The 11,701-nt window shown below is 30.5% G+C and overlaps 4 protein-coding genes across 4 annotated transcripts; 2 read left to right on the forward strand and 2 right to left on the reverse strand.

Moving 5' to 3' along the window:
- Positions 1 to 393: 393 nt before the first annotated feature.
- On the forward strand, positions 394 to 4,370 carry LOC124493190 (E3 ubiquitin-protein ligase COP1). The gene is made up of 8 exons (XM_047056268.2): positions 394 to 802; positions 872 to 931; positions 991 to 1,082; positions 1,153 to 1,217; positions 1,280 to 1,399; positions 1,462 to 2,748; positions 2,811 to 2,903; positions 4,130 to 4,370. The coding sequence occupies exons 1-8, from the start codon at positions 651 to 653 to the stop codon at positions 4,145 to 4,147; spliced, it is 1,887 nt and encodes a 628-aa protein (XP_046912224.1). The 5' UTR covers positions 394 to 650; the 3' UTR covers positions 4,148 to 4,370.
- LOC124493189 (protein SCAI) lies at positions 4,130 to 7,811 on the forward strand. The gene is made up of 8 exons (XM_047056267.2): positions 4,130 to 4,732; positions 4,803 to 4,985; positions 5,043 to 5,238; positions 5,305 to 5,403; positions 5,467 to 5,619; positions 5,707 to 6,013; positions 6,083 to 6,621; positions 6,693 to 7,811. Exons 1-8 carry the CDS (start codon positions 4,458 to 4,460, stop codon positions 6,834 to 6,836), a joined length of 1,896 nt encoding a protein of 631 aa, XP_046912223.1. The 5' UTR covers positions 4,130 to 4,457; the 3' UTR covers positions 6,837 to 7,811.
- A 20-nt stretch (positions 7,812 to 7,831) lies between these two features.
- Positions 7,832 to 8,793, reverse strand: Mic26-27 (MICOS complex subunit 26/27). Its single transcript, XM_047054398.2, has 4 exons — positions 8,655 to 8,793; positions 8,390 to 8,576; positions 8,074 to 8,313; positions 7,832 to 7,980 (listed from the first exon to the last, which is right to left on the reverse strand). Exons 1-4 carry the CDS (start codon positions 8,703 to 8,705, stop codon positions 7,901 to 7,903), a joined length of 558 nt encoding a protein of 185 aa, XP_046910354.1. The 5' UTR covers positions 8,706 to 8,793; the 3' UTR covers positions 7,832 to 7,900.
- Positions 8,794 to 8,836: 43 nt separating this feature from the next.
- LOC124493011 (GDP dissociation inhibitor) lies at positions 8,837 to 11,539 on the reverse strand. Its single transcript, XM_047056045.2, is given in 8 exon segments — positions 8,837 to 9,303; positions 9,363 to 9,507; positions 9,575 to 9,683; positions 9,685 to 9,979; positions 10,046 to 10,244; positions 10,318 to 10,452; positions 10,523 to 10,739; positions 10,828 to 11,539. Coding segments are annotated over 8 exon segments (1,338 nt in total). The 5' UTR covers positions 10,873 to 11,539; the 3' UTR covers positions 8,837 to 9,110.
- Positions 11,540 to 11,701: the final 162 nt, after the last annotated feature.

Raw genomic sequence — 11,701 nt, forward strand, 5'->3', positions numbered from 1 at the left:
CGACAATTCGCTACGTCTTAAGGATCATCATCAATATTATGGCATATCGGCATGCGCTGATTTATTTGATGAAAAAAATGGCAAAATTTTCTTGTCTGTCCATATAGCAATTTATAATGTGTTTGAATGGAATTTGTTCATCGAAAATTTTAGGCGATAAACAAACAACAAATATTCATCATTGGTTTAGAATAATAATCGGATTGAATGATTGCCAAACAACAACAACGACGACAACAATAGTAATAAACCTTGAAGAAAAGGGAAAAAATGAACAATAATAAAATTGTCTGGAAAAAGAAAAAACATTATCCATGATGGCCAGAATTGAAATCCAAATAAATAAATGAATCAATGATTATTGTGTTTTGTGTTTGGGTTGCTTTTTCCTCATTCAGAAATTCTTCAAAATTCAGGAGGCTAAAATATTCCATCAGAATAGAAATGAAAAATAAAATTTCAAATTTTGAACCATCGCCGTACATAGACAACGTTCGTTAATGTTATGTCGCAATCGTACATTTTACGATGAGCAACAGAATTATAATTCTGTCTGTTGAACATTTTTTTTTAGATTTTTATTTTCTTACATAATTCGAATTGATGATTCTGAATTAAAAAAAGTGCCTTACAAAAAAAAGCAAGAAACCATGTCTAATTTGATTCAAAATCCATTACCGTCCACATCATCATCAATACAATCATCATCATCATCATCATCATCATCGTCATCGAAAATGAAACGAAAAGCGCCCGATGGAATTCCAGATTCGAACAAACGATTAGATGCTGAATTCATTTGGTAAATATGATTATTAAATAATCAATCCATTGATTTATTGTTGGTAAACTCATCGCGAATTCAATTCAGTCCGATATGTTTAGATATCTTAGAAGAGGCTCAAGTGACCAAATGTGGCCATACTTTTTGGTAGTTACAAATTATCATTTTAATCAATTTAATCAATTTTTTTTTTGTTTTTTTTTTAGTTGCAAATGTATTACCGATAGTCTTTCGGAAAGTAATAATCGTTGTCCACAATGTACTCATTTTGTCGATCAATTTTTTCCAAATTATTTATGTAAGTTTAGTATTGCATTTTTTTGCCCATTGTGATTTTCGGTTTTAAAATTTAAAATTTTTACATTAAGTAAATGAATTAGCAGTGAAATATAAACGAATTAAATCTATGGAACAGGAATTGGCCAAAACAAATGTATGATTTCTTTCTTTCTTTTTTTGGTTTAATGAAATATTTTGAATTTTTTCTATTTGCAGCCAGGTAAAGGATTAAATGATGTACAGAAAATGGTTGTTGAAAAATCCGAACAGCTTGACATTAAAGAAATTGATCAAATTTTAACCATACTTAATGGACGAAAAAAAGATCTTGAAACGGTATTTGAATTATTAGTTCTGTATCTGTCAAGAATAAACATTTCATTTTTTCCATGTGATAGAAAGCTCGAATTTCACAAAATGAACTACTCAAAGAATTCCTTACGAAAATAGCACAAAAGAAAAGAGAACAATGCAAATTGCTTCAATCTGAACTTTTACAAATTGATGATGATTATAAGAGATTAATTCAGGTGATGGAGAGTGAAAAAAATTCGTCCTCACCCAACATCAATGAACTTTCGGAAGAAAAAGGGATAAACAAAAAACAAACAAATTCACCCATTTCATTCAATTCAATAACATTTGGTGCTTGTTCACATCAACAAGACGATACCAGTTTCGATATGAATGCCTTATTCGAAATGCGACGAAAGAAAATGAATTTCTATTTTGATGATCTGGAAAAATGTTATCTAAATTATTGTAAACGTGACAATTATCTTGCCGACAATTTACCAATGGATAGAATGGATGAATTTCGAAAAGATCTCAATCAATTCACCCTTTATTCACAGATAAGACCATTAGCAGTATTGAATTATTCGAAGGAATCATCCAATATTGTATCAAGCATTGAATTCGATAAGGATGCTGAATTTTTTGCTATAGCTGGTGTTGCAAAAAAAATCCGAATTTTTGATTATGCTGACGTAATTAAAGAATCGTTGGGAACTTGTTATCCAATTAGTGATATTGATTTTACATCGAAAATAAGTTGTTTAAATTGGAATTCCTATCATAAAGCAATGATGGCCTCAAGTGATTATGAAGGAAATGTTATCATTTGGGATGCGTTTCTTGGCCAAAAATTGAATCTGTTCCAAGAACATGAAAAACGTTGTTGGAGTGTCGATTTCAACAAAATTGATAGTAATATTGTTGCTTCTGGTTCTGATGATTGTACAGTGAAATTATGGAGTACAAATATGGAACTTTCTATTGCAACATTGAATACAACAGCCAATATTTGTTCGGTGAAATTTAATCCAAAAAATTTATATTATCTAGCATTCGCATCAGCCGATCATAATGTTTATTATTATGATTTACGTACGACAAAATCACCATTATTAATATTCAAAGGACATAACAAAGCAGTATCATATGTGAAATTTTTGAATGAAAAGGAAATCGTATCAGCATCGACCGATAGTCAGATAAAGCTATGGACAACCGAACATTCGAATTGTATACATTCATATCGTGGACATTTAAATGATAAGAATTTTGTTGGTCTCACAACCAATGATGATTTTTTCGCTTGTGGCAGTGAAAATAATTCATTATATGTTTATTATAAAGGAATTGAAAAACAAATGCTTAGCTATTCATTCAATATCAAATCGGTCAGTTGTCAAAATTGTCAATGGATTTTGTTTAATTAATTTTTTCTCTCCTCTTTTCTTAGGAAAAAGAAGATGTTAATGATTTCTGCAGCGCTGTTTGTTGGCGAAATTTAAGTAATGTAATTGTTGCTGCAAATTCTCAAGGCGTCATTATGGTATGTAATGATAATAATAATATAATATATACATGTCATTTCTGTTGTGATAGAATCATCATAGAATCTGTAAAAATAGAATAGAGATATGTTACTATTCAAAAGAGAGAAAAAAGAGCAAAAACCATAGAATGATGTAGTGTATCATTCAATACATACAACTTTTTAACACACAATCATCGACTATAAAATATGTGTGCTATATGCACATACAAACACATACACACACACACACTATATACATAGATTTGTTCCAGAATTCTAAAGTAAAAAAAAAGACAAAATACGAAAGAACGAAAATGGAAATAAATAATGGATCGACCCCTGCGAATGGTTGTCGTCATCGTCATCATCATCCTTCGCATATCGAGCTGAATGAATTTTTTTTGTGTGTGTGTGTGTGTGTATTGGATCATATATTTCTTCACTGACTTTTTCAGTTTCAGTGAATCTATTTTTTTCCCGTTTCATTTTAAAACCAAACACACATACACGTACATATGGCAATAGTATCGGTTTTTTTTTCACTTTTTCTGACTCGATTTGATTCAAAATTCTTAATATTTCTCTGAATATCGGTGTTTTTCGTTTTCAACGTCTTGTTCATTTTATTTTCTTCGACAATAATAACAACAATATTCTGCCTGGTCTGATGTTGTTGTATATACAGACCGTTATATAACAGACAATTTATATACACAGAGAAAACAGAAAAAAAACATGCACACGAATCCACCAACCACACAAACATAGATACAGTTCCCGTTCCTAAAAATAATACCACATAATCATCATCGAAAAACTTGAATTGTCGACATGGTCTTTGTCGGTTAGTTGGTTGCTTAGTGGTGATTGTATGCGTCCATAAAATTCGTTTGATTTTTTATCTGGACTGTTTTCTCCTCATGAAAAAACTTCTATCATCATTATCATTCGACTAAGAAAAGTTTTTAGGTTTTGTTCCTTGTTCCTTGTATTCACTTTGTGTGTGTGTGTGTTCTTTTCTTCATGAGGCAAACCATTCAAAGTTGTCAAACAAACAAAAAGCGAAAATTCTTTGAACTTTAAGATTTTATCATCATCATCATCATTATATATCTATCTCTTTATGACGCTTACGTTTTATAAAATTTAAAATACTAAACAACATTTTGTTTCTAATTCATTCTGCATTGTGTTCAAATTTTACAAAAAAAAAAAAAATTTCTTTTTTGTTTTTCATCCAGATTTTGGAACTCGTATAACATACGTACATGTGCCAATTCTCTTTTCAACTCTCTTTCTCAATATAATTGATTTAAATTTTTTGCATCAAATTGAAATCTCAACAACAATGAATGGAAGAAAACATTAAGAAATTGGTTGCCTTTAAATATTCTCGAACATTTTGACGAATGAATAATGTATGAAATCTGATTGAAGATATATAATCGATAAATAAAATGATAAAGTTGAATTAATTACAAACAACTATATATATAGTTAATAATCAAAAATCTATGAATTTTTTTTCATTGAATGAAATAAAAAACAAGATCAACAATTGAAAAATTGATGCATGCAATTCGTTACAATCGTAATGTTTATCCTAATAGTAATAAGAATTTTGTTATTGGAAATTGTTTCGATTATTCACGCGATTCATTATTGAATGATTCCCATGATTATCATCATCATCATCATCATTCCATTCATTATAATCCATTACAATTATTACATCAAACAACAAATATGGCTGTCATTTCGGAGATTGAAGAACACGAAAATAAAATTGTACATGAATTTTGTTTATTATTGGAAAAATCACGACAATTATTTAATGGTTTAAGGTATGTGATTCAATCAATTCTAGTGTGATGAATATAAAATTTTGTCGTTTTTTTTAAAAATAACACTCAGAGATTTACCACCATATGGCCATAAACAATGGCAACCATATTTTGGTCGTACATTCGATGTATATACAAAACTATGGAAATTTCAACAACAACATCGACAAATATTGGATTCAAAATATGGCCTTAAACGTTGGCAAATTGGAGAGATTGCATCGAAAATCGGTCAACTCTATTACCATTATTAGTAAGTTGTGAATTTGTCATAAATTTTTTTTAACGTTATTTTTTTCATTCATTCAAGTTTACGAACAAGCGAAACAAATTATTTAACGGAAGCATTTTCATTCTATTCGGCCATAAGAGCGCGTGGTTATTATAGTAAAGCTAGTAAAGAAGAACGTGCTGAGTTGATGGTGAAAAAATTACGATATTATGCTCGATTCATTGTCGTTTGTTTATTGCTGAAAAAGATGAAATTGGTTCGTGATCTGGTTCGAGTATGTTGATGTTTTTATTATTGGAAAATCCATTTTAAAATATCTTTTTTTTTATTATTTCATTAGGAACTTGATAAACAAATCGATGATTATACACTCACCTATGATCCGGAAGATCAACTTGAATGGAAATTAGTTTTGGATGAAATTCGTTCGTTTATTGAGGTTAGTAAGGTTGGATTCTATTGGATATGAAATTTTGATGGAAATATTTTTTCCATTTTCTAGGCTGATAATGTACTTGCCGTGATTAGTATGAACAAAACGCCATTAATTCTATCACATAGAATGACTCCATTGAACGTACCGCCCATGGAAAAAGTTATGCCCAGTCATTTAGTTTTACAAGAAATATTAATTGTCGGTAATTGTTCGGACCAGGTACTTACTTTTTTTGTTTCATTATTCTCGGTAATCGTTTGTTTATGAGTTAACATGTTATTATCTCATTTTTTTTGTTCATTCAAGGTTAAATTTAGTGAATTAACATTAGACATGTTTCGTATGTTACAAGCATTGGAACGTGAACCACAAGAAGACGTCAATCAAATGCATGATACATCACCGGCACCTGGACGAATACCGAATGAAAATGGAATGGATTATCGGCAATTCAGACGTGAAAATCCACATAAATATCTACTATTCAAGCCAACATTTAGCCAATTTTTATTATTTTTATCGTCCGGTTTCAAAGAACTGCCTGCTAATGGTGTACTATTGATTTATCTTTCAGCCGATGGTTGTTTTATAAATTCCAAACAACCCGAAGATAGTAAGTTTGTTTTTGTTTTGTAGCATCATTAATTGATTGAAATGATAATTTTCTCATTTCCCGCCATAGTTGGTTATGATTTCGGTGGTGTTATCACAAACAGTAAACTACGAGATAATATGGATCCAAACATATTGAAACAACGAACCAGTAGTTCAATGGTGAAAGAGATACATTGCCTATATCCGGGTGATTTATATCCATTCGGCCGACGGCCATTATTCTTAATCGTTGATAGCGATAATAGTTCAGCATTTCAACATATACCAAGATATTTTGGCCAACCATTAGTGATATTAATGTCACCGGAAGAATATCCGGCACCATTTCATGATCAACAATGTAAAGGTTCATTGTTTACATTGTTTCTTCATTGTCCAATTACTGCCATTTGTTTTATTTCAAACATAATTACCTTACCGATCGTATTGTGGGAGAAAACACAACAAATTATTGATAGATTTTTCGCTGAAGCCGGAAGATTATTAGTACGATCACGATTAACCGATATGGCCTATATTCAATTCTATAGTGATGACTTTCTTCGGCTACAAATGTTACGATTCATATTCTGTTGTGTTGTCCTTCGTATGCATCGTCTTTTTCGGGTAAATCATTTTATGAAAACAGTAGTACCGTAATTATAATTTACTAATTTCCCATTGTTTTCAACAAATAGGTTCGACGAACATACATTCCTAAATCTCATCCACCAATTCCAGATAATGATATACTTGATGCACCAAGTTTACGACGCCTAATACTTGAAACATCCGTATTGTTGGACATACGCTCATTATTCACTGATAACGACGATGAATGAAATTCCATTCATTCAATCTTTATTGTTGTTTTTATTATTGTTGTGGTTTAATTGTCATTTTAAACCATTTGTTTGTGTGTGTGTGTGTGTGTGTGCGTGCGTTTGATTTTATTGAAGAAAAATTCATAATTCAAACTTGAAATGTTTCGTCTATTATATTTTCGGCGAATCGATTATGGATGTTTGAATTAAATCGTGAGCTATATTTGGAAATATAGAAAGTAATGGAGAGAAAGAAAATCAAGATTCATTTCATCTCTTGAAACAAAATCAAACACGACAAAATTTGATGGTCAATCTAATCAATTGAATTCAATGAAAAATTTCCAGGTGTTTAATCATTGTCATTGAATAAAAACAAAGACAACAAAATTTATATTTAGCATTCATCATCATACAAAAAATATTTATTGAATTTGTTGAACAGTTATTAATTTTTTAGTCCTGAAAAATCACATTACATCCATTAGATTTCAACGGCAGTTTATAGAAAAATTCTTGTGCAACAAAAAAAAAACAACAACAAAAATTATCGATCAAAACTATATCGAAAAAAAATGTTATAGTCATTACATAAAAAGTGAATATTTGTTGGTTTTAAATTATAAAATAAATATATAATAATTGTGTGCCTCCTCCTCCTTCTCTGAACCATGGATTGAAACCCAATCACACCCAGCTATCATAAACACCGTTTCTTCGTTACACATTTGTTTCAAAAAAAATTAATCAATTCTGTTCAGTTCCAGAAATATTTTTTTTTCGCCCCTCGCTTGTCAATGTTTGTCTCATCATCATTATTATTATTATGACAAAAGATGAACTGGATTTTTAATTAATTTTTTTTGTCTAAATTTAGTCCAAAATGTTTGAAATTTCTTTTTTTTTTTAGTTTAAATTAAATTATTTTTGCAATGATGAAAAATGTTTTCCAAACACACACAGAAAATCAATAAAATGCTTTCAAAACTAAAACAACAATGAAAGAAATGCGGTACTTTCTATACAACAAAGTAGGATCAATTTTATTTTATGAATTTTGTTTGTTTGTTTTCCAAGAAGAATTATTGTTTCTTATTACTATCATCAGTAGCACTGGTAAAACCAAATTCCGGTAGCTTAATATTTTTCATCAGATCAGGACCTGTATGGTTTTTTTAATTAATTGATTAAAAAAGAATAGAAAATCAATCATAAATGTTTGGTATATGTGGAAAAAATGGTTTGTCTTTTATACCTCCGTATTGATGGTATGTTTCGGAAATTTTGCTTTTAGCCAATTCAAAGCTAACTTCAGCATAATCACGAGCCATTTTAGGTTCACATGTTGCTGCTGCTGCACCGGCAGCAATCATAGCCATAAATGTACGACGGAAAAAACCACGACGTCCCAATAAATATCCAATGAATGCAGCCGATGTAATGAATGTAGCACGTACAGCTGCATTCTGTTCATCTCGAACTGTTTCGATTAATTCTAAGATTTTTTTTTGTACCCAATAACATGAAATGAATTTAAAAAAAATTCTAGTCAAATTTAGACAATATCATACCATATGTATGTGCTTTTGATGTGGCCATGATTTCACCGAAACGTTTAAAAGAATCGGCAAATTGTGGACCAATGAATGTTTCGATTTCTTTTCGAGCATCGCTCACATATGGTTCGAGAATGTTTGCCGGCTCTTCTTTCGGTGTTGATGCTCGTTTATTTTTACAACAAGATGTATAAATTGGCAACTTTATAGAAAAGAGAGACGAATATTAATATTGTGATTGAATATTTTCAAAGTTATTTATCTCTATCAATATACTTACATCAGTAATTTTAAACTTTTTATTATTATTATTTGGATTTGTTGATTCCATTTTGGATAAACAAAAAAAAAAAAAAAATAACGAGGTTATTCTTATTGTTAGTTTAAAAAAAGCCCAATGTCAATATCGCACTGTACACAGATAACGTGTGGTAAAAATTTTAAATTCTTGTAATATAATAATTTTTGCAACTCTGATTTTATTCAATTAACTTTAAAAATTAAATCAAATTATTATTATTATTATCATTATGTTTCGTTCATGAACAACAAAAAGAAAATAAAATTTGTTTTGGAATAAAAGAAATTCGATGAATTTATTTATTTTCAATCTGTTTATTTTATTTTGTTTGTTCTGCCATTTCCCAGTTTTTTTTCGGTAAATATGTATGATTTGATTTGATTTTTTTTTTTGTTTTGTTTTTGGTTTCCTATCCATTTTGAAAGTAATCATCTTTTACATGTCATCATTTAAATCTCGTTTAACTTTACTAAAATCAAAATCTTCACCGGTACCACGACGGAATATGTCCAATACATCGGAACAAGTTGTCTCGAAATGTGATGTAGCATCGAATGATGTTGAAATGAAAACCTGATTTTCTTTGCCATCATCTTTGGGCTTGTAAAGATCGCTTACGGTTACAAATCTAGCAAGAAAGGAAAATTAAATAAAATTAAATATCACATTTTAATTAACCCATCATACTTTTGTTTGATCGGTCCCAATAATGTTAAACCAGGTAAAATTTCTGCTTCTGGATTATCAGTCTCAACAGTGGTACTGACTAAAGCAATGAACCAATTTTTAGATGCCACTTGATGAGTGTATGATACCAACGAAATGTAGATATCTATCATAAATGTTTCATTTCATTATTAATCATAATTTAACACTATTAATCCAAATATAATAATTACCTGATTTACGGCCAAGCTGTTTTTGTGGAATGATAATCTGACATGAAAGTGCATTATTAGTGTTTGGAATCGGATGATTCATCAAACATATACAACGGATAACTTGGCCCAACTTTTTCCACACGATCAAGTACATATGATGGATCACAATAAACTTGTTTACATTTGACCGTTTCGGTACCGGAACGAACACCAACAGTACGGCCATTTTCAAATACAAGTTCATCAACCGGTTTATCAAGCATATAAGTTCCACCATAGATAGCGCTAAGACGTGCAAATCCTTGTGGCAATTCACCTAATCCATACATTGGATAAAGATATGGACTTTTTCCATACATTGATAACGAATCGCTATACAATCGAACACGATTGATTAGATCCAGACAAGGTTCTTGAAGATAACTATGTTGGATAAAGATGAATTTGTTTTCTATAAATAACAATCATGTGGAATACAATAATACATACTCATCATCTCGATACAATGCCAATGCATGACCAGTGAAATCGGCGGTATCTTTTTCCAGTTTATAATATTGATACAATTCAGCCGCGGTAGTTTTATGTGGATCAATATTGCTCCATGATTTTGGATCATCAACATTAAAATTTTGGACGAATAACAAAAAGCTACGGAAACGACGTTTCTCGAACATACCCATCAAACCTATGATTACACAATAATATAATAGTAATGATAATTATATATAAAACAAAAAAAATGATTGATAAATATTTACTTGAAGATAGTGCTTCTTTTTCATCAGCTGGTACTTTATAGATTTTTCCACCTTTATAAACATAACTACCTTCAATTGACTTAAATTCAAGATATCTTGTAACGCCAGTGTGAAGTAAAAGTTTAACCAATTGTCCTATGCAAGTTTTGAAAAAGGATAAGGCAAATTAAAATTAAAAGATAAAAAACAAAAGAACCGCCCATACCATTGGCCATTAAAAACTTTGGAATTAGGTCAACATTCCAATCTCTTGAACGGCCATATTCTTCCATGGGAATGTTGTTTGCAACATCGAAACCAAATTTAGTGAATAAATCTTCCATTGGTGTGATTGATGCACTTTCACCACCATAATATTTATTACGATCAATATGTAAAACTTTTTTACCCGATACAGATAGCATACCGGATAGGATACATTCCTATTATTCAAAACGAAAAAGAAAAACAGTGAACAATGCATAGATAAATCTTGATGTATAGACAAAACACACATCACTATAAACATACCTTTAGGCCAGTGCCCAATACGATAGCATCATATTCTTCATCCATTCTCTTTACAAATATATGTGTGTTTTATTCTATTTTAATTGATATAATTGGAAAATGTTTTTTGTTTATCGAAAAATTCTGGTCCTACGAAGAATAAGAAAAAACTATAATATTGGTGTGTCCCTAAAATTTGATAAACAAATGTATATGAACGGGGGTGGATAGTGAAAATTTAGTGGAAATGACAAAAGACTAAAATATCAAAATATGTGGATTTTTATAAATTGACAAGTTGTTGATGTGAAAATCATCAATGATGATGATATGATAATTTTAGAAAAAAGAGAACCTGGCTTGTTTGTTGTCCACGAACACACACACAGAGAGAGAGAGAGAGAGGAAGAAAGTGGGAGTGATGAAGTAGAGGAATATTTTGATGACAAAAAAAAAGCTAAACCAGTCAGCACACAGTGTCGGCGACATTAAAAATACCAGCAGCAGCGCCACTACACTTTCTACAGTTTTTAATATTTACAAGTGGTTCTCAAATTTTTCTCATTCGTGTGTGTGTGTTTGATTCTGTATTCCCTGTATATGTGGATTCTGCTTGATTTTGATATCTGAAGAATTTGAGAATCAATAAATTGTTTGGATGCAGAAAAAAAACTGGCAGTCTGTCTGTAATTGTGTGTGATGGTAGTAGTTGCTCATTCATGCAAAAGTTCATTGTTGGCTTGTTGGCAAGGTTACAACTGCTGCTATATATATGAAAAAAAAACTGAATGGATGAGTGATCACAACGAGGATGGATGATGAGGAGGAGGGGGAGGAAGGATTATTATGGAATTTTTTTGATTTTAATACCCTTAATAATAAATTAGCCACACGT

The sequence above is a fragment of the Dermatophagoides farinae genome, chromosome 1, assembly GCF_024713945.1.
Source record: "Dermatophagoides farinae isolate YC_2012a chromosome 1, ASM2471394v1, whole genome shotgun sequence".
Classification (NCBI taxonomy): Eukaryota; Metazoa; Arthropoda; class Arachnida; order Sarcoptiformes; family Pyroglyphidae; genus Dermatophagoides; species Dermatophagoides farinae.

What these genes read in the sequence shown, in the direction of transcription:
- LOC124493190 (XM_047056268.2), top strand. Translation starts at nt 651, where the DNA reads ATGTCTAATTTGATTCAAAATCCATTACCGTCCACATCATCATCAATA. An exon ending in GAAAAAAAGATCTTGAAACG is followed by an intron (nt 1,400 to 1,461) that starts GTATTTGAATTA and finishes TCCATGTGATAG; the next exon opens with AAAGCTCGAATTTCACAAAA. An exon ending in ATTCATTCAATATCAAATCG is followed by an intron (nt 2,749 to 2,810) that starts GTCAGTTGTCAA and finishes CTCTTTTCTTAG; the next exon opens with GAAAAAGAAGATGTTAATGA.
- LOC124493189 (XM_047056267.2), top strand. Translation starts at nt 4,458, where the DNA reads ATGCATGCAATTCGTTACAATCGTAATGTTTATCCTAATAGTAATAAG. An exon ending in CAACTCTATTACCATTATTA is followed by an intron (nt 4,986 to 5,042) that starts GTAAGTTGTGAA and finishes CATTCATTCAAG; the next exon opens with TTTACGAACAAGCGAAACAA. An exon ending in TTCCAAACAACCCGAAGATA is followed by an intron (nt 6,014 to 6,082) that starts GTAAGTTTGTTT and finishes TTCCCGCCATAG; the next exon opens with TTGGTTATGATTTCGGTGGT.
- Mic26-27 (XM_047054398.2), bottom strand. Translation starts at nt 8,705, where the DNA reads ATGGAATCAACAAATCCAAATAATAATAATAAAAAGTTTAAAATTACT. An exon ending in AAAAGTTTAAAATTACTGAT is followed by an intron (nt 8,577 to 8,654) that starts GTAAGTATATTG and finishes TTTTCTATAAAG; the next exon opens with TTGCCAATTTATACATCTTG. An exon ending in AACATACCATCAATACGGAG is followed by an intron (nt 7,981 to 8,073) that starts GTATAAAAGACA and finishes AAAACCATACAG; the next exon opens with GTCCTGATCTGATGAAAAAT.